The 27,932-nt window shown below is 39.0% G+C and overlaps 1 protein-coding gene across 3 annotated transcripts; it reads left to right on the top strand.

Moving 5' to 3' along the window:
• The first annotated feature begins 107 nt into the window (after positions 1–107).
• Positions 108–26,931, top strand: LOC101166425 (venom prothrombin activator oscutarin-C non-catalytic subunit). 3 transcript variants are annotated; one of them, XM_020713250.2, is made up of 25 exons: positions 119–331; positions 654–736; positions 1,351–1,473; positions 5,546–5,758; positions 5,838–5,999; positions 11,127–11,348; positions 11,429–11,594; positions 11,712–11,892; positions 12,050–12,146; positions 12,267–12,472; positions 13,711–13,858; positions 17,171–17,383; positions 17,487–19,896; positions 20,004–20,172; positions 21,482–21,718; positions 22,433–22,646; positions 22,815–22,994; positions 23,078–23,194; positions 23,278–23,349; positions 23,942–24,027; positions 24,098–24,253; positions 24,335–24,467; positions 26,174–26,325; positions 26,447–26,629; positions 26,730–26,931. In XM_020713250.2, the coding sequence occupies exons 1-25, from the start codon at positions 171–173 to the stop codon at positions 26,874–26,876; spliced, it is 6,231 nt and encodes a 2,076-aa protein (XP_020568909.1). In that variant the 5' UTR covers positions 119–170; the 3' UTR covers positions 26,877–26,931. The 3 variants fall into 3 exon arrangements, with proteins under 3 accessions (XP_011487757.1, XP_020568909.1, XP_011487756.1); XM_011489454.3 differs by having other exon boundaries at positions 120–331; positions 24,335–24,479; XM_011489455.3 differs by lacking the exons at positions 24,098–24,253; positions 24,335–24,467; positions 26,174–26,325; positions 26,447–26,629; positions 26,730–26,931 and adding an exon at positions 23,750–23,823 and having other exon boundaries at positions 108–331; positions 23,910–24,010.
• Positions 26,932–27,932: the final 1,001 nt, after the last annotated feature.

The raw sequence follows: 27,932 nt of genomic DNA, 5'->3' as shown, positions 1-27,932 counted from the left end.
CACACTATCTAATTATAAAAGGGAAACAAGGCAGTCGCACAGTTCATTGCCCTGGGACACAACTGTCTAACCCACGTGTGTTGGTTTGTGTGGAGCAGTCACAGATAAAGCAGAGAGTGAAGCGTTTTGTCAGATCGCAGCTTCACACTCAGTCAGAAAAGTTCCCAGATATGGGGCTCTGTTCCTGGGCAGGAGCTCATCATCTGCTGCCAGTCCTGGTTCTTGTGTCAGCACTACATGTCAAAGCTGAACAGAATCAAGCGAAGGAGAGGCACTACTACATTGCTGCTGAGGAAATTGACTGGAGTTACTCCGGCAATGGCACAAACAGGTGAGTTAACCTTGAAATAGATCATGTCATCTTTTACTTCAACTACTCAGCTAGAATATTATATCTTTTTTAAATTTGACGAAAAGACGTCTCTGCTGCGTTTACATTTATTCATGAAAAAATATTTTCAATTGTTTTAATCAGACGATGGTTACAATTCGATTGGGAAAAACTGAACAGTCTGTTTTTGTTGCTTTGTTTGCCATTTGCAGCCTGTTTCTTAAATATTTTTATGATAGCACAAAAGGATAACACATTGTGTGGGGGTGGGGTGTCTGTACAAGTACATTCTGCAAATATCTGTTTCTGTGCTCTTCCTCAGGTTTAATCCCATCTACAAAAAAGTGGTCTTTCGGGAGTATGACAAAGACTTCCGAAAAGCTAAGCCTCATCCATCATGGCTAGGTTAGTATTCCCTGATGTTGATGTTAGCTCGGTTTATCTGGATTCCTTCTTAAAGAAACATGTATACATATCTACAGGAGATGTCTATGCATGAGGACCTCTTCTGGGGTTTGCATTTTATACCTGTGTGTTGATTGCATTGTTCTATAGGACCCTGGCATAACTGGCATGCATGCCATATTGATTTGAACCTCAGATTTGAGGTTAATTATGATATAGACATACTTGTATAGTCATTGGTTTGTCAAAGAACAAATAATTGGGTGTACTAGGGGGTCCAAAAAGCATTGGTTTGACACCATAATGATGCTTCAGATTCAGAAGAAATACCAGTTGGGTCCAAATCCAGTCCCTACGTTGCATCTGAGTTGATGCAAAGTGAAATAGTAAAGAAGAAAGAACCACTAACATTGGCTACATTTTAAAAATATTCATTTATATCAGGGAAGAATTAGGAGAGAAAGTAAAGCTATGGAAGAGATGATAGAATTCCTTTTGGCTGATCAACAATTGTAGATTTGACCACAACAACTATATTAATGGCGGAATGTCCATTTGAGGTTGTACCGATAAGTCATGATGGATAGTTGCTTTCAAATAAACTTCCTCCACAGGCTTACTTGGACCAACGCTGCGAGCTGAGGAGGGAGAGACGATTGTCGTCACTTTCAGAAACAGGGCCAATGGTCCATACAGCCTCCACTCCCATGGCGTGAATTATGGGAAACAATCTGAAGGTAGGCAGCTCTTAACCCTTGTGCCATCCTGGATACTTTACCATTGGGAGTTGGGTCATCTAGACCCACTAGACAGTGCGCTGAACCGTTTTTCTTCAATGATTTGTGATCTTCACTGGTGTCCATGGATTACATGAAATCTTTCCACCTTTATCCACCTTTGTCATGGTAGGAAGAACACGTCAATGTAAGGGTGGGGTCATCTAAGATAGCACAAGGGTTAATCAAGCCACACATTCCTCTGGCATAACTATTAAAACAGCTACAGCACGGCCTGTTAGGGTCATGGTGTGTGTATACTCATGATGTTCCTCGTTTTACAGCAAACAACTTTGTTTGTCTTTCTCTAAAAGATTAACTAGGACAGACAAGGCACCAAAGCAAAAAGTTCTGAAGTCCAACAGGAAGGATTGCTAAGCCTTTGAAAATATTTATCTCAGTATGTAAGGAGTGACTCATGGATTTTGGAAGTTGAGGGCTCCTTAATTAAATAAAAACGTAAATAAATATTGGATTTTTGTAGAGTAATTGTTTATAAACCTTTGTTTTTATTTCATTGATGAGATGTGATTAGTCGATTGTCTTCTAAATGCAATGGGACTTTATTTGACAGAAAGAAAGATAATTGAACCATGGGATCATTGAAATAAGAATAATAAGACATTGTTGTTGTTTTTTGGTTCTTTGGTTTCATGTATTTCTAAATATTTCCAGGTACGGGTCGCATACTTTCTGGATTTAATAAAAAATCATCATGTCCTTACCATAGGGGCATTTCATAAAACACAGAAAATGGTTAAGCCAGGATTAAGGACTTATCTTGGACAGAGAGGAAAAATAAGAAGTTGATCAGTGTGAACTATTGACAGTATAGAGAAATGGACTGAGTAACCCATCCCCCCCGTCAGACCAAACAGGAAGTACCCGCAGGTTCCAAGAAGCAATGATCTCATAGACTTTTTATAGACAAATAAACAGCTATTACTATTTGTCAGAATAGTCATTCTTGCTCTGACTCCTTTTTTTTAACATGTTCTTGTTAATCCAAATTTTTTTCATGTTTTTTTTCTGTAGTTCAAGTTATTCAAGTTTTAAAATGACCAATCAAATGCCTCAATCAAAGTATGTGGTCTCAGGTCATATGTTCAAAACATTTGATTAACAAATTCTCACAAGCCTGCTTTGAGTGGTAGGCGTGTGGACTTCCAACTAGCTCACTCCTGGTTGGCAAGAGTGGTTGCCATGAAACGATGACTAATACAGACTCAGAGAAATCACTGCTTACTGACAACGTTTGGCTCCAAAATGGCAACCGAATTGACTTTATTTTGTTGAAACCAGAACTGAGCTATTTTCTATGGGTGACATCACACTCACTTCGTCCATCTCTCACATACAGTACAGTCAATGGTGCAAACATCACTGACTGTATTTTGTAATTAAAGCTAGAGATTTTCCTGGAACAGTTTATTTTTGCAAAACATTTTTAGACTTTATGACTATTTAGCTGCTACTGTCTGCACAAAGTCTTCTTTTTAAATAAGTACTTTGTAGCTTCCTCTTCCTAGCAGGATTTGGACATCCACTCAAATGACAGAAAGAAGACCTTTAAATAAAATGTTTTAATCCGTAACTGATCTACTCTGACCCTCAAGAGCCACAACCCCGCCTGTTTTCTGACCATGTGTACTGTTTGCTGTTGATTTGCTGAAGCAGATTGAACATGAGTCAGATCAGATGTGCTTAGTCAGTCAGAGGGTAAAAATAACTTTCATCCAAACAGTAGATAGCAAATCAAGGAGGGTAGTACATTTAAAAGGCTAGGTTTCGCCAGCCTCACAGAACATTATCTGTCATGAGTACAAGTATTGTACACAAACATGTACAGAACACCCCTCCCCCATCCACTCCCAGCTTCTTGCCAAATCAACACATTATTCCAGAAGCTCTTTTTCCGTGAGGAATTTCTTTGTTTTGATACTCTGTCCCAGACTGTTTCTGTTGTGACATAAGTTTTCTTTTATTGTTTAACCCACTGCTAAACTCTGTGTGACTGTGTGTTTAAGTGTGAGACTACAGACACACCAGGAATGTCTCGTGCGCTAAAGAATGCACTAAACGCACATTTTTGGACATGGATTTAGCCCACAGTGTTCACACTGTACTGTCGCCACCCGATACTGGTGCATGTCCGCCACTTCTAGTAGAAAGAGGCTTGGAGCTAAATGTTGTTGGTGTTGTTACCCTTTTAACCTATCCCTTCCTGGGTCACCACAGCGGATTAGCTTTCACTGATTTACAGATGATTTGGCAGAAATATTTATGCCGGATGCCCTTCCTGAAACAACACACTATTTTATCCGGGCTGGGAATCAGCAAGGGGTATACTCCCAGACTTGTGCCCCTTATGGCTACATAGTTAGGCGGTAACACGAATGGTGTGGCCCAAGGACCAACACTGGATGAAGCTCATTTCACCCCTGGGAATTGAACTTAATCTTTGACAGCTCCATTTCGATTTATAAAAGACTGGGTGTCATATAATTAATTTCTCCTTCATGATCAATTTTCAAATGGTTAGCACTTTCATGAATTAAAAGAGATGCCATCCATACTACCAAATCTTATCTTAAAAATGTGCATAGCTACAAGTGAATGAGAGTGTTGAATGCGGAAGCCTGAAATGGGTATATATGTGCATTTACATAGACTTTTCATTGGATGTGACCAGTTGAATGCATGTTGCAGAGGGTAGTGTGAGACCAGAGACCAGAGACCATAAAAATTACTTATGGTCAGTTCAACAAATGTCTTTAAAAAGCAACACACAGCTGCTACAAAAGATGGTATTAATCAAACTGTTATAAACTTGAAACAAATTCATTTTACACTGACCAAAAATATAAACACAACACTTTTGTTATTGCTCCCATTAAGGTATGAACTCAAAGATGTGAAACATTTTCCACATACACAAAATAACCAGTTCTCTGAAATATTGTTCACAAATCTGTCTAAATCTGTGATAGTGAGCACTTCTCCTTTGGCAAGACAATCCATCCCACCTCGCAGGGCCGACTTGAGTGGGCGTCTGGCACGTTGGAGAGGTGTTCTCTTCACAGATGAATCCCGGTTTACACTGTTCAGGGCAGATGGCAGACAGCGTGTGTGGCGTCGTGTGGGTGAGCGGTTTTCTGATGTCAATGTTGTGGATCGAGTAGCCCATGGTGGTGGTGGGGTTATGGTATGGGCAGGTGTATGTTATGGGCGAAGAACACAGGTGCATTTCATTGATGGCATTTTGAATGCACAGAAATACCGTGACGAGATCCTGGGGCCCATTGTTGTGCCGTACATCCAACAACATCACCTCATGTTGCAGCACGATAATGCACTGCCCTATGCTGCAAGGATCTGTACACAATTCTTGGAAGCTGAAAACATCCCAGTTCTTGCATGGCCAGCATACTCACCGGACATGTCACCCATTGAGCATGTTTGGGATGCTCTGGATCGGCGTATACGACAGCGTGTTCCAGTTCCTGCCAATATCCAGCAACTTCGCACAGCCACTGAAGAAGAGTGGAGCAACATTCCACAGCCCACAATAGACAACCTGATCAACTCTATGCGAAGGAGATGTGTTGCACTTCATGAGGCAAATGGTGGTCACACTAGATACTGACTGGTTGTCTGAGTCCCCTGACCCCCTCAATAAAACAAAACTGAAGATTTCAGAGTGGCCTTTTCTTGTGGCCAGTCTAAGGCACACCTGTGCAATAATCATGCTGTCTAATCAGCATCTTGATATGGCACACCTGTGAGGTGGGATGGATTGTCTTGGCAAAGGAGAAGTGCTCACTATCACAGATTAAGACAGATTTGTGAACAATATTTCAGAGAACTGGTTGTTTTGTGTATGTGGAAAATGTTTCACATCTTTGAGTTCATACCATAAAAAATGGGAGCAATAACAAAAGTGTTGTGTTTATCTTTTTGGTCAGTGTATTTCCAGGTGCTCTGATGTGAACCTTTTTCTTCAAACCAAACCAGAGTCTCCCATTTTTTACAGGAGCCAATTACTTTGACAACACATCATTAAAAGAAAAAGAAGATGATCTGGTATATCCCAACCAGGAACACGTTTACTACTGGGAAGTTACGTCAAAAGTTTCTCCACAGCCTGATGACCCCAACTGCCTTACCTACACGTACTTCTCCCATAAAAATGTAGTGGAGGATTACAACTCTGGTCTCATTGGAACTTTACTCATCTGCAAGCCAGGTGAGCAGTAAAATGACTCCAGGATGTTTTGTGCATTGAAGGAAAAAAGTGAATAATGACTGCTCCCTTCCGTTTGAAGGCAGTCTTGATGAGTCAGGGAAGCAGGTCGGTGTCCACAAGGAATACACATTACTTTTTGGAGTTTTTGATGAGAAACAGAGCATATATGACCCCAGAGGTTTCTCCACTGACAACCATGTCATGTATACCATTAATGGATACGCAGAGGGAGCCCTGCCTGGTGAGTGCTTGTCTTTCCTTCTTTGTTTTTTCCAATTTTAATATGCAAACAGTTATAAAAAAGGACCATCCTACACACATGAGCCAGAAAAAGCTAGTGAGCAAAAGTCCATAAGCTGATTCAACTGATTATTAAAACATGTAAATGATTAGCAACAAATAAGCATAAACAGAATAGAGAACACAATAGATTTTTATTACAAGTATGAGTCCTCACCAAGGAGATTGAAATCTGTGCAACCTGAGAGATGAGAAATGAAAACACCTCTACAGAACAGTCAAAAGGTCAAGCCACAAAACATTGGTGGAACAATGTGGGGATAATCTATCAAATACAGACTTACTGAAATTACTTTAATTACAGACCAGTTGGGAATAGCTGACTTTTGGAATGGATTTTGGAATGTAACATACACTCAAAAGTAAACTGTCAAAAAACAAACAAACAAAGAAACTAGACCATGAAATAGACCAGAACATCAGGAAAAATTCAAGAACATCTACAGTATAAACATCCTTATTCAGAAATTGACCAAAATGAAAAACCTTCAAAAAACTGGAAAAAACAAAAAAAATCAAACAGAAAGTTGTGCTGTAAAAGTTAATTGGAGTAACACACGTTTATGCAGATGAAAAATTGAAGTGAGCAGTTTATTGTTATTTTTAAGTAGAAGTTGGATTAAATCTTGTGCTCACAAGAGCCAAACCATTACATTTAGTGCTGTCCTTTATTCATCAGTAATGACTGAGTGAAGTGACCAGGTATCATTTTTGGAAAAAGGTCAACCAGGTGAAAGCTACAAAAACTTGTGTTAGAAAAGTGGGCATAATAAAATTACTTTCCAATTGTTAGGCCTATAAGGAATGTGGATGTAATTTGTCTTTTAAACCAAACTACAAAGTTGGTGGTTGACTTCCTGCCTTAAGTTTGCTGGTGCCGCTGTAGGTGCCATAACCATTCGGCCTGCAATAACCGTTCGGGTTCTTTCGACTGAGGATAAAGTCACACTACAGTAGCCCCACTTGGACAAACTGTGTAGTATGGAGATCTGCTCAGGCTCTACCCATTTTCATTTCACGTTGCCTTTTGCAACCCAAAGTTCTTTTCCCCCATAAGTTGTGTCTGACATAATTCTTTGTAGTGTTTATAGAGAGATTTTGCCACAATCCACTTTGTAAAAAGATCTGTGACTGTTAGAATTAACCGGCTGCTCCACACAAGCCAACCGTGTCTCTGAGCAGAGCAGCTGGAGTCTCTTAGCTTAGTGTTTGCATGCAGGCAGGGAAGGTGCTTTGTTATAGTGTGCGCCGTCCTGAGAAGGGTTCAGACTGCAGTCCGTTTGGCTGCAATTGCACTTAATAATAATCATAACAGTAATAAAAGCACGTTTAGAATAATAATCTCGCTCTATGTCGGAGCTCTTCTTGTTTACAACAATATCTTCTCCTATGGTAGTATCGTAACTTGTCCAGACCAATCACTATCTGATACGTCATCGGACCAACGGAGAGCCAATCACATAATGTGACGTCAGCACTAGTCGAAGGACCCCGAACAGTTGTTGCAGGCCGAATGGTTATGGTACCCACACCACTTGCATTGATGGAAACTCTGTTAGCGTGTAATGGTTATCACTAGGGGTGTTTACTGGCAAGAGTCTGGCGATGCGATATGTGTCACAATACAAATGCCACAATACCATACGTGTCCCAATGAATCTCAAAACAGTACCTAAGACAAATCTTTCCTATTTTTTAAGTAGCATACATTAGAGAAAACTCTGCCTGAATATTAATACACCTTTTACATTAATAAAATGGTAAAATACATTTTATGCAATGATCAAAACATTTAGCACAGCAATTGTATCTCATATGCAAGTTGCTTTTGCCCAAGCATATTCATGGTGCTTTTCTTTTGGTAAATTAAGAAATATTTGTTCTTTAAGGCAACAGTCAACATTGTCTGATTTCCATAACAAATAAGTTTTCAGTATGAGAAAAAAAATGAATAAATGCCTTAACCAATGAGTTTGCATCAAAACTGGGGAAAAAAAATCGTGCATTCTTTTCATAAACATTTAAGCTTATGGATGCAATGTGACAGTGCGAATGAGAGTGCTTAAATGTGTCTAAGGCTGTATTTCCCTGATTGTCTGCACTGCAGCACGGCATCACCGCTTTCAAACACGCAAAAGTAAACACATATTTCATTCCCTCATCACCACAACAAGTTTCTTTTTTAGAGCATTGTACACATGACTCTGATCCATCAGTTTTTGAATTAGATTCTTTGGCTGTGAAGTACAGCAGAACTTTGGTCCGTCTTTAGGATTTTTACTGGAGTTCTGCGCTCTGCGCATCTGTTCTTTTTCAAGCCTGCTGTGAAGCACCAAATCAAATCAAATCAACCTTTATTTATATAGCACTTTTTCGACAACAGATGTCACTCAAAGTGCTGTGCATAAAATACAATAAAATTTAAAAACAAGATGACAAGACAAACCGTGCGACAACCCCCCCCCCGCAAAAACACACACACACCCACACACACACACATCAATACATAAATAAATAAAAAAGTGATAGAATGATAGAATGTGGAGACCTGGCTTTGTCCAGAGGTGGGAAAACGATAGTTTGGGGACATGTCCACACCAGCGACCCCCCAACCCAAGTTCACGGAGAACACTACCACAGAACCCCCCAGATCCGATCAAAAGAGTCAGACCCAGGAGATCCCACTGCAGCGACCCCGCTCACTGAGAAGGGTCAGTCACCGATGTGGAGGATCCCTCAGAGGAAAACACTGGAGTGTAATAAAATGTAAAAGGAATAAATTAAAATATATATAAAACATGGACAAAAAACAAATAATTACATAAACCCTAATAGGCATATGAAATAGTAAGAGCGTCTTAAAAATTAATAGAATAAATAAATAAATGTATTTACATACACATATAAAACTAGTTAAAAGAAAAATAAATTGATTAAAATATTTAAAAATAATAATAATAATAAATTAGAAAAAATAATACTAATAATAAATAAACAAATAAATAAACAAATAAAAAAATTAAAAATCCTAAAATTCAACTAAAAGCTAAATTAAAAAGGTAGGTCTTAAGCCTTCCTTTAAAAACATGAACAGTCTCTGCAGCCCTGAGGCTCTCTGGGAGGCTGTTCCACAGGCGAGGTCCGTAAAAACTGAATGAGGCCTCGCCGTACGTTTTTGTTCTAACTTTTGGGATAACCAAAAGGCCTGTATCAGAGGACCTCAGGGTCCGCGAGGGCTCATACTTTAAAATCATGTCAGATAAATATGAAGGCCCGAGACCATAAAAACATTTGTAAACCAATAAAAGAACTTTAAAATCAATCCTGAATTGCACAGGGAGCCAATGCAGCGATCTTAAAACTGGTGCAATGTGTTCCCGCCCCCTGGTCCTCGTCAGAACGCGTGCTGCTGAATTTTGCAGCAGTTGAAGATTTGCTATTCTTGTTCTGGGAAGACCAGAGAGCAGGGCATTACAATAATCTAATCTGCTGGTAATAAAAGCATGCATTAGCACCTCTGTACTGGCAAGAGAGAGAAATGGGCGGACTCTGGATATATTTTTTAGATGATAAAATCCTGTTTTTGTGATGTTTTTAATTTGTGGGATAAAATTCAACTCAGAGTCAAAAATGACACCCAGGTTTCTCACACACTGAGAAGTTTTGTAATTCTTTAGTTTAGATAAAACTACCTCTCTCTTGTCTTCAGAACCGATCACTAAAACCTCTGTTTTGTCCTGGTTTAGCTGTAGGAAGTTCTCTGCCATCCATGACTCAATGTCTAAAATGCATTTTAAGAGTGTGTTGACCGACTCTTCATCATCAGGAGACACAGCGATGTAGAGTTGAGTGTCATCAGCGTAGCTGTGGAAACAAACGCCATGCCTCCTGATGACGTCCCCCAGTGGCAGCATATATAGATTAAAAAGTAGTGGGCCTAAAATTGAACCTTGGGGGACCCCACAGTTGATGTCGAAGACCCTTGAGGAGCAAGTATCCATACTTACGTAAAAACTTCGATCTGTGAGATAGGAATAAAACCACTTTAGTACAGTACCAGAGATGCCCAAACCTCTCAGTCTGTTGAGTAAAATACTGTGATCTACAGTGTCGCTTCTTTAATCCCACGCTTCTTTATGGAACTGGTAGCAACTTGGCAGAGAGTTTCGGTACTACGGTGGCCCTGAAGTGCAAATCACATCAGCAAATTACTCGACATGAAAACATTTAAAAGATCACAATGACAATTTTAAGAGAAAAACAAATATTTAAAAATACAGCATTACATGTCAGAATATAAAAAAAAATTCCAGAAACCAAAACTTAAAAAAAAGGAAACATTTCAGAAAACAAATGTAATTTCTAGAAAAACCAAATGAAATTTTAAAAAATGAAACACAATGAGAAACCAGAAAAGGTAGATACCGTAGGCCATCGCTGATTGGATGATGATCCAAACTTGTCCAAATTATATTGCAATATAAAATTATTTATTTTATTTTATTTTTATTATTTATTAATATAGAATTAATAATACCGGGACAGGTGTAGGCGCACCATTCATTTAACTTTCTCCAACAGATAATGCATTCTGACCATTGGTGCCGTCTTTTCTTTTAAGGTTTCCCAACAAGCCCTAAAAATGAGCTTATCAAAGAAAAGAAAAGTGGATAGTGATTGCTAAGTTTTTAATACAGAGAGGACGACAGAATATTTTTTCACTAAAGTCCAATCAAAGGCTGTCTGCTTGCTATGCCAAGAAGCTGTTGCTGTTTTCAAGAAGCACAATATCAGCCGTGACTTTAATAGCATCCCAACTACCCTGGCAAACTTTCAGACAAACAAACAAAAAACCCACTTGTTTATTTCGGGTAACATCCAAACTGAATCCTTTTGTAGAAACAAACAGGCAGTTTGAGGGGCTTTTCCTTATGTTTGGCTTATAGATCTAGTCCTGGCCATCAGTTTTATTACATTTATTTACTCTATGCATGTAATCTATTTATTATTATTTATTTTCATACTATGAATCCTAATTGAAAAGGATAATCTGTTTGTTGTATTGAAGATGTCCATTTTTGCGCTCACGCCCCTGTGAGTCTGCATCTGGTGGGAATGAGCTCAAACCCCGAAGTGTTTTCAGTCCACATCAACGGGCAGGTACTGACTCAGGAGGGACACAAAGTGTCATCAGTGGGGCTAATCAGCGGCTCCTCAGCTACCGTCAGCTTGGTGGCGCCTTACGCGGGGCGCTGGCTGCTCTCCTCGCAAAACATGAGGCATATAGAAGGTGGGTGTTCCTCCACACTTATGATATAAACCAATTTAAGGGAGCTTAAAAAGGGAGTTAATGCAATTTGTCTGCTGCAGCCGGCCTGCACGGTTTTCTGGACATAAAGAAGTGTGAAGAATTTAAAGAACCCACACGAACCATGACCATCGCACAAAAACGACAAAGCACAGAGTGGAAATATTACATAGCTGCAGAGGAAGTTGTCTGGGACTACTCCCCCAACATGCAGGAACATATGGACGAGTAAGCGAAAACAAACACCCACTTCCAAAAAAGCTAATTTTTTGTCATGTTGGATAATTCATCACAGTAGCTGTTGGGTTCCTTATATTTTGTAACACCATTTTTTTTCTTTCATAGAGACTTCAAACGCCAATACTTGACGCAGTCATCCACTCGTATTGGTGCCAAGTACAAGAAGGCAGTGTACACGCTGTACAAAAATGAATCATTTACTGAAAGATTGGAGAATGCGCAAATCAAGAATGAGCTGGGGATCTTAGGCCCAGTGATCAGAGCTCAAATCAGAGATGTTATTAAGGTAGGTGTCTAAAGAGCAAAAGAGTGGAACCTGAAAATACAAAGCCCTCATTTTGATTAAAAGGATTCCGTCTCAGAAAAACACATTAGGTAACTCGGTAAACAGCACTAATTTTTATTTTGCAAATTCTGATCAAAGGCTAACTGTTTGTGCTCAGGTTATTTTTAAGAACATGGCATCCAGGCCTTACAGTATCTATCCACATGGGCTGATGATAGAAAAATCTGAGGAGGGGGTCTACTACCCAAAAGGAGGTACTGTCTTCCACTTATAAGACAAACTTAGCAAAACCTTGTAAAGCTTAACGGTGAAAACATTCTAAAAACTTAGATGTAGTAATTTAATGATGGGATGTTTTTGAATGCTTGCAACAGGAAATCATTCGCACATGGTTAAACCAGGTGAAACACACACCTATGTGTGGAAGGTGCTGGAGGAAAATGAGCCTTTAGATGCAGATTCTCGCTGTCTGACACGGATGTACCACAGTGCAGTGGACACACCTCGGGACATTGCGTCGGGACTGATTGGGCCAATCCTCATTTGTAAGAGTCAGTCCCTGAATGTCAGAAATGTGCAAGTGAGTAGATCTGGAATGAAGGAACTTACCGTGCAAATTGTTTTTATAGTGAAAGTTTACTCTAAAAAGTAAAAAAAAATCCTTTCTTGTTAAAGTTCAAATGTGAGCACAATTGTATATTCCTCAAGTGTACTTTCACATGGCACTGAACTGTCACTATTCTTCATATCAAATCATTAGGTGAGGCTTATGCACTACAGTATTTTTATTGAGGATTTTGTAAGGATCACTAAAATGCAAGAATCCATACGCTAAAGCAATTTCTTTAGCAAGGTGATAATCAACCAATCACCAATATAAAATGTATAATGAAGAATAAATACTGTTACTCGAGCGCCAGGATAGAACAAACTAAAGAGGCTGGAACCAAAAGCGTTCAATAATCTGGAGCAGCAATCGAGGCAGTGTGAACCCAGAGGCATGTTCTGAATTCTTAGAAATTGTAATGTATTTAAATAATGTGTAGAAAGGGTGTTTGTTTGTGTGTGTGTGTGTGTGTGTGGGTGTGTGTGTGTGTGTGTGTGCGTGTGTGTGTGTGTGTGTGTGTGTGTGTGTGTGTGTGTGTGTGTGTGTGTGTGTGTGTGTGTGTGTCTGTGAAGAAGAGAGAGCTGCAACATTTGATAACATTTGGCCTTCCAGAACAACCAAATAGTTGTCATTCAATCAATAGTGTCACAAGCTGGTTCATGATTCCCAACTGAGTAGAACTCTGCCTGATGAAAGGGCCTGAGTAAAAAAATCCCTCAGATTACCAGACTGTTTTATTCACTTTTGAGAGTTTTTTGCGTGTCACTTTTTGTTGACACGCAAGTCTTTTAGCATTTTGGACTCTATTTTGACTCAAACAATAGGTATGAAAGAAAACATGGGAAGTGAAATGAGTTTCAAAGAAAGCCACTCTCAAACAGAGAAATAATAGGAACACAATGCATTAAACACATAATGCATTAATTTTAAATGATGTCCACAAGGTCCCAGCTTCTCTGGATATTTTAGAGCCTCATTCAAAGAAAGTAATGCATTGGTATTTGGTAATATGGACCTCCAGCTGGAGTTGCTGGTACAGGTGAGTCTAAACACAGAATGTTTCAAAAAGTGTTAGCTTCAAACACAGACTAAAACAAAAACCAAAGCCTGACGTATTGTAAGTAATTACAACTTTGGAGTAGTGTATACCTGTAAACCAAATGCAATGCCTATTTAGACTTTTGACAGTCTTTGTTTTTTACTGTTTGCAGGTGAGGGCAGACAAAGAGCAGCAAGCAGTGTTTGCCATGTTTGATGAGAACAAGAGTTGGTACTTGGATGACAACATTCGACTGTATTCGGATGTTTCCAAAGTCAACAAGGCTGACAGAGACTTTTATGATTCTAATGTCATGCACAGTAAGTTTAATTAATGGGATACATCCAGTTATATATGAATTATTTAACAAAGAGTAAATGTTAGTGCTACATCTGAATTCAGACCCTGTCTCCTAGTCTTTAGAAGTAAAGGGGTAATGGGTAGGGATGAAAATATAACTTTGTGACACGCATAGCACATCTGTGCTCACTTATTTTGTTCTAGCTTTTATCATAAGTTGTGTCAGAGGAGAAGATTTTAAATAAAATCATTGGAAAAAACATTTCTTGAAGGTGAGTCATGGCATCTGGACTTAATGTCTTCTGTTTTCATATGAAGCTATAAGTAGTAAAGTGTTTTCAGAAGAGAGGACATTAAGTCCAGATGCCATGACTCAATCTAAAGATTTTGTGTATGTCATGAGTACATGAACAAAGTATCATCTACTGTAAAAATGCCATCAGAAAGAAGTACCGTATTTTCCGGACTATAAGTCGCCCTTTTTTTCATAGTTTGGCAAGGGGTGCGACTTATACTCCGCAGCGACTTATACTAGAAATAAATTCAAATAAATAAGTTGTTAACCCTCCTGTTATGTTCATTTGTGAGGAACAGAGATGATGTTCCTGGGTAAATTTGATGTATGAGGTATGTTATGTGTTAAGAGTATGTTAAGTGACTCAGAGAATCAGCAAACTTTTTTTTACAGTAAGATCTTGAAGGCTAAAAACATAATATTCTATTTTCCAATGATTTCATAGATTCAGAAATGCAATAAAAATGAAAACTGTTTCTACCAATAAAGGATGAAAACAGAGTATTAGTTGGCCAATGATGCTTCATGAAAAGAATAAGTAAATAAGTTTGAGAAAGAATTACTGTGAAATTATGAGATAAACAGTCTGCTATGATTTTGTCATATGAGGTTGTGAAAGTTATTAGTTCTTGGTCTCAGATTTTGTCAAATAAATTTCCCGTCAAAATGCGACTTATAGTCCAGTGCGACTTATCTGTGTTTTTTCTACTTTATAATGCATTTTTGGGCTGGTGCGACTTATACTCCGGAGCGACTTATAGTCCGGAAAATACAGTATTTTGGCTGACCAAAGCACAATGGGATGTAGGCAAATGAACTAAGAAACTTAGGTCATAAGGAAATGATTGGCAAACATTACAATCTTTTCATGCCATGATGAATTCCCAATCCTCCCCTGAATATTCAAATCAGATAAGTTAACCTTCATTGATCCAATAGCTTAGTTCCAACTGTCATTTTCTTCATAGGTGGGCATCTGAGATATAATTATGCTCAAACTGTGAATTTAAAGCTTCTTGATCAGGTTCAGTGTGGAAATGTTTGTTAGGGTGCTCACTAACAATGAAGTAAAGTGATGTTTTCTAGCACTGTGTAAAGCTTCTGATGCTTTCAGATTAAAAACCCAGACATTAGCCGCGGTTACATGTGCAAAATATCTTGATCGAATCAAAGATCGGATTAGAATTCAACCGTGTACATGTGCCCAGAAAAACGTTTTCCAAATATATATATAAACATTCATATGGGCTACATTTTTGGTCGGAATAAATCATTTGGACATGTGCAGTACTCACTAAAATACCAGAAGAGGAAATGAGTTCCACTGTAAACAAGCCGATATGTGGATATGCCGATATGTGGCAGCTCGCTAATATACAAGATGATCTTCTAAACATGCTTTTAATATTGTTATGGTTATTATGAAGATCCTGTTCGCTTATCATTTTAATTTTAATACATGTGGTCAGAGCTTTTTTTCAGGGAGAACGGAGCCGGAAGAAGGGTTAGGAGAAGGTTAACACTTTAACAACATTTAGCCTTGGATGAACATAAAATCTATGCGGGAAATGCAGCTATTTGCATCTTGGCTCCACGTAAATATGTGGGAATAACATCAGCCTTTATTTTGTCGGGACACGACTGGAAACACAAATCCACACCGGCCCAAAGCCGGTGTGTGAGCTGGCGGTCTGAGCTAGAACCCTGCGCGGGACTATTTTCTTCATCCCGCTCCCGCCCGCGTCCGCTGAATTTCTGACCAATTCCGCCCGCTCCGCAACGTATGCGTTACACTCCCGCCCACACCCGCAATATGTATGTCCACTCCCGCCCGCACCCGCAAAACTCAGAGAATTTAGTCCCGCATAGTAATAGAGATGCATTGATTTTGTATCGTCTCCCGTCCCGCAGGAAAAAAACACATTTTTATTGATATTATTAAAGAGAATCATGTCCCTCCTCCAGCCTCATCTTTTCATGCATTCCTCTTTTGTGTGCAACTTAAATATTAAATATATTTTCCCAAACCCTGTTCGGTTAAAAGTTTGCGTGTGTGCGCGCACAGACAGACGGCCTGAAGCGCGCTCTTAGTAAGAGGTGGGGCGGGGCGTTGCACACTCCCAACAACAGGTTAGATGACAGAGGCCATTGGGCATCTCAACCTGGTGCCTTCACGGAGCTTCAGTACATAAGTATCCAACAGCCGCACAGCCAAACGTAGTCCGCTAATATATATTCATGAGATATTCATGGCAGCACTGATCCAGCGGGTTTTTTTTTTTGCCGCCCGCTCCCGCCCGCCCGCAGCACAATTCAAACCGCCCGATCCCGCGAGATTTGGGTTGGGTCCCAATCCCAATGCAGCCCTCTAGTCTGGGCTCTGCTCGGGATACACAGTTCTACAGGGAGACATGGTTCTCCTGAGTCCGGCAGCTCACCCAGAGAGGCGGGACGGAAGCCTCCCCCGGAGCGCACATGTAACAAAGCACACACACACATACACACACCCCCTTGCCTGCAAACACAAAGCTATAAGTCCGGCTGCTGTGCTCACAGACACCGTTCACTGCTGCGGAGCAGCCGGTCAGTCCTGTTTGCGCTCCAAAGCTTTCTTTGGAGCACCGCACCGTCTATGCGTGACGTAAAACCAGAGCAGTAGTGACACACGATCGGAATGAGCTGTTTACATGCACCACGGTCAGATCAACAATCGGCATAACCCACCGATCTCGATCGTAAAGAAAGTTTGATTCGAACGAGTCTGATCAGGGCAGAATATTCCGAACGGCATGTTTACATGACGCATTTTTCTTCCGATCAGGCGTTCATTCCGATTACTTTTGTCCATGTAAACGCAGCTAATGAAAGGCCTCTTTAAGCCTCTAATGTGTGCTCAGAGAAGCTAATTTAAAGGGCTGATGTAAGGGAGACATTAACAGCATTGCATACTTTTTTGGGGGGACAGCCCTTTAGACTGCAATCACATTTCCTGGTTTGGCAGATAACAGTTTTTACATATTTGTTTATTTTTTCAAAGCTATAAATGGTTATGCTTTTGAAAGTGGGCCTGTCCTGGGCTTCTGCAATGGTGAGGTGGCAACATGGCATGTGTCCAGCATCGGCGCACAGAACCACATTCAGACAGCCACCTTCTACGGCCACCCATTTGAGCTTAATGGCAGGACAGAAGACTTTCTCAGCCTCTATCCCATGACTGGAGAGACCATCACGATGAACATGGACAATATTGGTGAGTCCCAGTTTACAAAGACTATTTTTTTGTTATATTTCACTTGCCAAAATGTTATTTTCCAAGTCTACAGAGATTGACACACACATCTTTCTGTGAACAGGTGTCTGGCTTTTGGCTTCCCTGAATTCCCATGGAACAACTAAAGGACTTCGCACCAAGTTTCAAGATGTTGAGTGCTATCGTGAGCTTCAATATGACGACGACTTTGAAAATCCAGCTCTAATTGTGTGGAATCCTCCAACATTGGATGAGATCAAAAAAGAGAAAGAGGAGCCAAAAACTAAAACTAAAGCAACAACAGAGGAGACAGATCATCTAACGGACATTTATGCAGAATGGCTAAATATACGGTCACAGAAAACCCAGTCCAGTGCATCAGATGTGGAGGAGCTGGATTTGTCTTTTCTTGATTATGATGCCATCGATGTAGATGGTGACATCACTTTAAAGGAGCCAAACCATCAATCTTCTTCAAAACCATACGTGCTGAACAAAACTCAATCTTCAAACGGCAAAAAAATGGAAGAAGTTGCTTTTCAAAACCAAAGCATAAGTGACATCGCAGCCTATTCACTGAGAAACACGACTGCAGCTTTTGATTCTTTGTCAGTTCCTCAAACAAAGAACAAAACAGTTTTCAGTGAGTATAAAGAGTTGACAAAGAACAGCAGTTTAACTTTAAATGCAAGTCTGTCCAAAGTTGTTTCCAACCCTGAATCTGCTTCTTTCTCCACAAATACTACGTTTTACAAATCTACTGCATCATCAATATTTCAGAACGTGTCTTCTGAAACCATAAATGTTACTGCACCTTTACAAGCTACAGCCAATCCTACCATGCCATTACAAGATACTACAAATGTAATACTAGATTTACAAGGTAATGCCAATTTAACCTTAACAGTAGTCACATCAACTGGAACATCACAAAACACTACCAATGTAACAAAAGACTCAGAGGACAATCACAAATCCACTACAGAAATACAAAAGGCTGCCAGTCTAAACGCAACATTACCAGGCATTACCCATCCAACTGAAGCCTTTCTAGACCAGACCAATACAACTTTTGAGTCACAAGACATTACTAATGTAACCACAGGATCCCCTATACAACCAACTGTAATAACGGAAATTAGTGACAAAAGTAATGATCTAACCATGGAGATATGGGATGGTCTCCATATGACTGTAGCACTTCCACAAAATCAAACATCTTTTTCAGAAAACGAAACAACAAATACTCAGTTCCTTGAGGATAGCTCTCCTGCAGTGGACAAAGGAGTAGTAATAGAACCTGAGGGTCAAATCACAAGAGGAGATGTGTTCCTTTATGACGTGTTTGGGACCAGCAGTACCACAATGCAACACAACAGCACTGTACAGAATGCAACTGTGCTTAGCAATACAACTACTGAACAAGTATATGACAACAAAACAAAGCCTGTTGACGTGACAGTTGGGATAAAACTTTGGTTTAAGGAATTAAACAGCAACAGTTCTGCAAGTTACAACTGGACTCTTGAGTCAATAACTAATGCCACACATATCATTAATGATAACTTTACAGTTACAGACCATCAACTTCAAGAAAATTCTTCCAAGATTTTGACTGTTGTAACCAACACATGCATTAAAAATGTGACAGATGGTTTGCCTAAAGGTCCTCCTTCACTAAACATCACAGTGAATGCATCCAGATCTGATCCCTCAAACACGAATGAATATAATGTCACATCTAACGTAGAAAACTTGACCAACACCTCTTTAGAAAGTTTACCCAGTGAGGTTTCAGTTTTACTTAACCACTCAGAAAAACTGAGTTCAAACATCTTAAGTTCTTTGTATGACACAGAAGAGGTTTTCATTTATCTAAACAAAAACACTACAGAGGCAATTAAAACCTTCTCCTTCAATCCACAAGATCAGAATTGGACTTATGATGTAATTCATAATAAAGTGCCTCAGGAGATTCCGGACGACCTTAAGAAATACTTTGAGAAAGAAACACTAACAACCACTCCGCCTCCAAAAAAGACCAAAAAGGTTGTTCTCAAACAAAAACCCAAGAAAGGCCAAGGAATGAAGACCAGGAGAAAGAAGGTATATAAACCTCAAGAAAGAAGTGATTTACCTTTGTCTCCTCGAGGATTCAGTCCAGAGATGACCCCCCGTGGGAATCGCCCCCTGACACCACAGCCTGTGTCTAATGACGAGGAGCTGGTTAACCAACCGATTGTTATTGGTGTGCCCCTGCATGGTTTCAGTGATTACCAGCTATATATTCCTGGAAAGGAACCAGATCATCTGGAGATCAATAAACAAGATGTGACGGCAAATGAATATGAATATGTGATGTTCAAAGATCCCTACAGTGATCACAAAGATATTATGAACATGAACCTGGATGAGACCACCAAATATTACTTAGAGTTATCAGGCCCAAATACCAAGACCTACTTCATTGCTGCAGAGGAAGTAGAATGGGACTATGCTGGCTACGGGCAGAGGTAAACATTAAAGCCAAGCTTTAATAATGACAAGGTATTTTGAAATGTACAATAAACTGTCATGCAAGTAAACATGGAACTGACATGTGGTTCTGTTATCTGTACAGGAGACCAGAAAAAAACCAACTGTACGGCCCAGAAACAAAATTTACCAAGGTTATTTTCCGTGGTTACCTGGATAGTGACTTTAGCACTCCTGATATCCGTGGGGAGCTTGATGAGCATCTTGGTATCCTGGGACCTGTCATCAAAGCAGAGGTTGGACAAACCATTATGGTAAGACAGGACCTGTTGGCTCAGAGGGAATTCTCATCACATAAATCAGATGCATCATTCAACAAGTGAGATGTTCTTTGTAAAAGCCAAGACACCAAGAAAATACATTTGGAAATAAAACAAGAAATTAAAGACATTAAAGGCATTATGAAGGCAACATTTGATTTGAAGATAAGGTGACTGCTGACACGAAAGCTTTTAAGACAAGAATCCAATTTTTTACTTGACACAGACAAAAATGGCCGTACTACTATTTTGTAAAAAAAAAATCACGTTGTCTACTATTTAAAATTCTCTTTTGAAATTATATCTAAATCCTTTTTCAGAGTTTATCTGAGTAAGTACAATAACATCTGTTTTATCTCCCCTAAGATCTGATGGGAATGTCACACATAAAATTATGGAATTTGTTCTGGATTTTTTAGAAATCTTGAGTAAATGTATTCATGACTCAGTTGCCTTTTCATGAAAGGAATGAATATTTAAGATCACTCCAGTTACCATGGAAATGCATTCTGCTTTGGTTGTATTGGGATTGAAAACATTAAAAAGAATTGGGGAGACTAAAGATATAAACAGATTAAATTTGGATTCAGGATTAAGATTTTTTTCTATCTCTCTGTACATTCAGAAATGAAGAAACAAGCAAATAATAAACAAGAACAAAAAAATGCAAAACATTGTTTATTAAATCACCATCTGCATTGTGTTTGTAATTTAACATGCAGTCTTATTTATCTGCGGGGTTGTCCCTGGTAAAACAGAACCGGCTTTTGTGCAAATGCTCCTTTGCCCCAAGAGGCAACTTTGTTTTACTTCACTGTGATGCATTGAAATTATTGACTTATGATTGTTTGCTTTGTGATAAAAGACCTGAGGTAAAAAGCCAAACAGCATAAAATACCAAAGGTTTGCAATGGGCCCTTGAGTTTTACTGTATGGCATTTCATTAGGTAAACACAACAAAACTGTTTATCTGGTAGAGAATCCTGCTACAGCTCTACTGCAATTTACAGCTTTCAACTTTGGGAATAAAAATGACAAAAAGTGCACAGCCAAGTTTTTCATATTTTTACTTTGTCAATCTACGTCAGCCCAATAAGATCAAAGTACTGTTCAAGAACAACTGCACATATAAGCTTCTCTGGTAAAGACTGCATACTCAGTGAATCCTCATTATAACACTGGAGGAATTTACAAAACGAACGCATCTCAAAAGAGAAAGTTATGTCTCTTTTATTAACAAATCAATTGCAAATATACTTGAAATGTCTTTCATAAATAAAACAATTTTTTTTGTTGATTCTAGGTAGTTTTCAGAAACCGTGCCAACCGCCCCTACTCCATACATCCAAATGGAGTTTCCTATACAAAGCAGACAGAGGGCATGTCTTATGAGGACGGCTCCAAGAACTGGTATAAGTATGACAACGAGGTTCTACCTAATACAACCTTTACTTATATATGGAAGGCCAGTACTGATGCTGGACCAGGACCAGAAGACTCTAATTGCCGGACCTGGGCTTACTACTCTGGAGTTAATCCTGTAAGATATATATATATATTTTAATGATTTACATTTTTGGAATAAAAGTACATTTTCAAAATCTGAAAAATTAACATGCTTTATAAATTTTAGAATATCATGCCAACCAGTAAAAACTTGGTGGCTAAAAAATTCAGTTTATATTGTATTTCCTGACACAAGTTCAGCCTTAAATCCCACTCCAAACATCTTCAGATCTATTGTAAAAGTATTCCCAGTGGTCTTTTAATTGTCATTATGTTGTATAGCTAAAATAAAAAATAAAAACAAAAAAAACCCTGTGTCCTTCTCTAGGACATAATTTCTGCAGAGCAGCAGTAGTTCATTAGAAATTCACATCTGGGTTGTGGGCGAGACCCAGAATGAAGCGGAATAGGCGGCTTGTGGCTTGCCGGTTGTTTTTTTCTACGTCACAGTTACAAATTTTAAACAGCATACCAGTACTTTCATCTCATCCTGATTCACAACTATTTGAATTAAAAGTACTCAAAAATGTGGATCCTAAGTAATTCTTTGATATAACTTAGAATGTGAAAAGGCATCTTTATTTTAAAGTCCATTAAGTTCATAGCCTCTTCAGTTTGTGATATGATTAGAATGAAATATGTTTATTTATGATATGTGATTTATGATTTTTGATGTCTTATAAAACCAAGATGTCACAAAAACCTGTCAAAGAAAATGAAGAATGCATCACCTTGTTATTACACCTAGGAAAAAGATATCCACTCTGGCTTGATTGGACCTTTACTGGTGTGTCGAGAAGGTACATTGGACAAACAAGAAGACTCAAGGGAGTTCACTTTGCTCTTCATGACATTTGACGAGTCCCAGAGCTGGTACTACAACCAGAACTTTGAGCTGTTGCAAAGGAAGAGCCGAAGGAGATTTCTGGATGCCAGCCTTAAGGAAAACCTCAAATTTCATTGTAAGATAACAAGTTTCATATTTTAAATACATCAATTTTTGATCAGTTCTTTCATTTGCATTTTTTAAAATCTATTACAAATCATTTGACCATCCAGGTGAGTTGCAATTCCACATTTGTGTAGAGGCAAAAGTGATACAAAACATGTTCCGTCTTTTGTTTATGCAGCCATAAATGGAATAATATTCAACCTGAAGGGACTGAGGATGTACACAGACCAGCTCGTGTACTGGCACCTTCTAAACATGGGTTCTTCCAAAGACTTTCAGAGTGTTCACTTTCATGGACAGACTTTCATTACCAAGAAGACCAAGAGCTACAGACAGGCTGTCTATCCACTATTGCCTGGTGAAAAAAAATAAATGCAGAGAATACAGAATGGTGTTTAAGGTCAAATGTATAATCTTTAATATTCATTGTTTTTTCCATAGGGAGCTTTGCAACCCTGGAGATGTACCCATCTAAACCTGGTCTGTGGCAGCTGGAGACAGAAATTGGTTTAATCCAGCAGAAGGGCATGCAGACCCTCTTTCTAGTTCTGGATAATGGTGCATGAAAAAACACAGATTCAACCACATACTGTATTCAGATGGTAATATCTTTTTGGCTAAGAATGTTTTTCTTCTTCAAGACTGCTACCATCCGCTGGGCCTTGAGTCAGGCAGTGTAAAAGACAACCAGATTACAGCGATCCATACAAGAGGTGAGCATTCTTACTTCTCATTTTGCTATTTGGAGCTAAATGTAATCTGTGAGCAACCATAATACCTTCTTTGTGTACGTTAGCTCAGTTGACCTAAACTGACTAAAGACTTGAGGGAGTAAAAACAAATGTTAATTTCAGCCAAGGGCTGGATTGTGGTGTAGTGGTTTTTGCTCTTGCATCACAGTGAAAAGGCCCTAGTTCTGTGTGGAGTTTGCTCTCCAGCTTCCTCCCACAGTCCAAAAGCATTCTTTATAGGTTAATTGGTAATTCTAAATTGTCCGTATGTGTAAGTGTGCAAAAGACTGGCAACCTATTTCCTGAAAATGGATTTAGTGGCTTCTGAAGAACCCCAGGTTTGGTTCCAATTCTGCACACTCATGTGTCCAAGTGTCCCTAGGCAAGAGACCGATCCTCACATTGCTCCTAGCCCGGTTAATGGCAGTTCACGTCATCTGTGGCAAGGGGGAATAAGTAGGTGTGACAGTGAATTAAATGGTCTTTGAGCATTAAATAAGTTGAAAAACTGCTAAATAAGTGTCCTTTATTTACCATTGCAGAACTAATAAAGAATCTCTGCCTAACTTTAAAGGGTACTGGAAGCCTCATCTTGCCAGATTGAACAATAATGGCAGATACAATGCGTGGAGCACAGAGAACAACAGCAGCTGGATTCAGGTAAACAGTTCAAGCTTTTCACTTTGTGCGGCCTCTAACTTTTGACATTTTCTAATCTGTCTCTGTACAGGTGGACTTCCAGAGGCCAGTTGTAATCAGTCAGGTGGCAATTCAGGGTGCCAAACAGCTCTTCCAATCCCAGTATGTGACAAAATACTCTATCTCATACAGCAATGACAACCACAAATGGAGCTACTACAAAGGCGACAGCAAATATTTCTGGAAGGTAAGGGTGGTAGGATCACCTGTGGATGGAATTAACACCTCTCTGGTTTATTCTGATTTCTGTGTATCTTTCCTTTTGTAGGAATTCCCTGGTAACCAGGAGGCTTATGAGACAAAGACGAACACATTTTCTCCTCCTGTGTTTGGACGATTCATCAGGCTCCACCCCATTGAGTGGTACAAATCTGCCACAGTCCGCATGGAGTTCTATGGATGTGAGCTTGATGGTTAGACATACATTACTATTAAAGAGTCTGAACATAAAGAAGCCAGAATCTATGGATATGTGATAGTTAATGCTCTGTTCTTTAAAGACCCACTTAGATGAAGATGGTGTTTTTAACTTTTTCTTGTGGCTTTTTTTTTTTGATGATGAAGGACATAGATAAAGAAATTTATGCTCAAACGGATGGGTACTAGCTCCCTGCTCCTCTCTGCTCCGCAAAGGGTGGGAAAGGGGGTGCTGCTTCCCACCAACAGTGTCTGTGTGTTTTGATGGTGCCATAAGAAATATTGTGATACCATAATATGTCATCTAAAAATGCATGAGTGACAACTGAAGCTGGTCATGAAAAACAGTCTGCTGCTATTTTAGCCAGCTCCTCAAGAGCAAACAGTCAGCAGCTGTCTCATGTTTAAAAGGTCCCTTCTTTAGTTGGTAGGTTCCAGCTCATTTCACTGGTGTTTCACAGAATTTAGATCAGAGCTCACAGAAAGCCTCCCAAAAATTGTTCAATTTTTACATTATTGTGTTCAAACTATTTATGTAATAAGTTATCATCCCATAAGAAGAAATATTACCTGTAAGTGAACCTAAACTTTTTGACACTAGACAGAATTTTTGGCTCTAGAATGCTTTGATAATCTAGAGCTTTCAATAGATAAAGGACCAAGGATGTCTCACATACTAACCAGGCACTCCTCCACTCAAAAGCAGAGTCCATAGGCTTGTAAGATCAATAAATTACATTCTTCCAAGAACATTTTTTGTTACTGTAAAAAGATCAATAAAAGTTTATATTTATTTTAAAATGTCAATTGAAGGGTTAAATTAGCTCTACGATTAGTCTATAGCTTGTCATGGTGGCCAGAGCCTTAATAGAGCGACTCTCCTCCACATCTTTCACAATTTGCAAGGTGCTGCCCCCCCATCTATCCCATCTCTAAAAACTGAATCTTAAGAAAGTAAAAAGACCCTTAGTTCAAGAATAAATGTCTTATTTTGTTATGCATGAAAATAATATGAAGAGAACATATCTGCTACTAGGATTTATTTCTTAAAATAAGAATTCTTGGTATGAGCAGATTTATTACCCCATTTGGCTGATATATTTGCTTCTTTAAAGAAAATCTGACAATAGGGTAAGAATTTTTGACTTACAGTTTGTCAGTTCATTATGGAAAGCAGCAATTAACAGCAGCCGAAATTAGAAAAAAAAAATTAAAACATAGATATAAAAATAGATTAAAGAAATTAGGAAAAAACAAGGGCCAAATTCAACATTGTGGGTTTTCCCGAGTTAAAAAAGATTCCTGCTTACTGACACCTTTCTTTAATAGAGGTTTAGCAGTTTTTTGTACTTTTTTTTTGCCTTTTTGTAAAGCCATGATTGTTTGACAACGCCGTACCTGTTTCAGTTGCTTTTATTAGAACTTTTTAATTAAGTCTTTTTATTTTGTGTTTATGGTTTGACTATATCTTTTTTGTGAAGTTCCCTTGCATTTCAACTAAAATGTATGATAATGCCTGTGCCATCATCTGTATCATAAGGGATTTATTAAGATTCCCAGATCATTCAGTGGCAACTCGTGCTTCTCTTTGATATCTTCTGCTTATATAAACTAATACATCTAAATTTTCTAAGCAAGCGTGCAATATTTTATAATCTGTATATTTGACTGTTTTACTCACCTTTATCAGGCTGCTCAGTACCTCTGGGGATGGAGAGTGGCAAGATACAGGACCACAGCATCTCCGCCAGCTCGACAGCCTCCAGCTGGTACGGTGGCTCCTGGAGTCCATTCCTTGCAAGGCTTAACAAACAGGGTGCTATCAATGCATGGAGAGCAAAGGTATAGATCTAAGACATTAAAAAAGTGCATTTGAAATAAGTTTGTCAAAGACTAACCTGATTAAGACACCTTCAAAGCCTGCAAAACTGACTATACTTAATGCAGAGTATGTTTCTGACAGAATAACAACATGAACCAGTGGCTGCAGGTGGAGCTGCCAAAAGTAAAGAAGATCACCGGTATTATAACTCAGGGAGCCTTGTCTCTAGGGAAGGAGATGTATGTTACCAGTTACACCATCCAGTACAGTGACAATGGTGTCCACTGGACACACTACACAGGTAACGAGGAATTTCCTGCCAAGGTGAGTTACAGCAAGATGCCCCCAGAACCACAATCCTATGAAAGAACTCTGCTTAAGTTAAGTTGAGTTAAATCTTCTTTTATTATGTTTCTGAATGCAGAAATTCTCTGGAAACACAAACAACAGTGACCACGTGAGGAACTACATTTACCCTCCCATTTTTTCCCGCTACATCCGAATTGTTCCAGAAAGATGGATTGGTTCGATCACTATGAGAATAGAGCTGCTGGGCTGTGACTTTGAGTGACAGGTTGTTGGGGTTTTCTATGATAATTGTGCATAAATAAAGTTGTCCAAATTTTTCCTGGTGTCGCTTTTGTCAGCATCACCGTATCAAAGACACTTGTCTATTTTCTCCTTTTATTTAGTCTGCATAATACAATGTAACTGACTGAAAAGAGTTTTTCATTTTTAACACAGACAAACAGACAATTTTAAACCCATGTAAAGACCCGCCCAAAAAAACAGTTAAAAGAATTTTAACAAACCCAAAAATAGCTCACATGGGATTCAGCAATGTAGTTCAACATCAAAACTGCAACCCACTGGGCTCAGACACTCCTATTAGATGTCTAAATCATGACATGTTTCCCTCTCTATAAATTGCATAATGCATCTCATGGAGATCAATTTATAGAGTTTTATTGCACATCGCTGTTTGAATCTCTAGCAGATGACTTTCCCGAAGCCAATGACAGCACAATCCGAACATAGCTTGCGAATTGTAAATATGCTGTCATTTTTCTCAAGGAGGGTTAGGGTTAAATAGATAACAGAAACAATCATTTTAGGGTGCATTAATGGTGGCTTTGTGTGCTTTAGAAGCCATCTTTCAAACTTTGGATAGTGAAACGGAGGACAATGTTCGAATACAACAATACTACAGGACGATCTTGATAGTATCTAACAGGATGACTTTAGTGAAAGTGACTGTTCAAAGTATACATGTTCAATATATAGCTGTGGTTGCTACACTCTGTTTCTGATGTGATCTGCATTGTTGTACTAGGAGATTTAAATGTTCTATGTTGGATTTTGATTTGTGAAAAGGAAGAAAATGAAGCCCCTCTGATTTTTCTGAATGAATGATGTTCACAAATGAAGCTCCAAAAGTGTGTTGGATTGTTTGAAACCTTTTAACGGCAATTAGATATTAGTAGAAATGTTTGCTGTTTCTCGTAATGTAGAATTTTGTGATCACTAGTTGTCTGTGAACAAAATCACAAAGGTGACTAATTGTAAAATTGCGGGTTTTATGGTGGTGTAGTGGTTAGCACTCCCGCCTTCAAATTCCAGTTGAGAC

The sequence above is a fragment of the Oryzias latipes genome, chromosome 21 (genome assembly GCF_002234675.1).
Source record: "Oryzias latipes chromosome 21, ASM223467v1".
NCBI classification, from domain to species: domain Eukaryota; kingdom Metazoa; phylum Chordata; class Actinopteri; order Beloniformes; family Adrianichthyidae; genus Oryzias; species Oryzias latipes.
The sequence above is the reverse complement of the archived record's forward strand: the minus strand, read 5'-3'. Positions and strand labels throughout refer to the sequence as shown.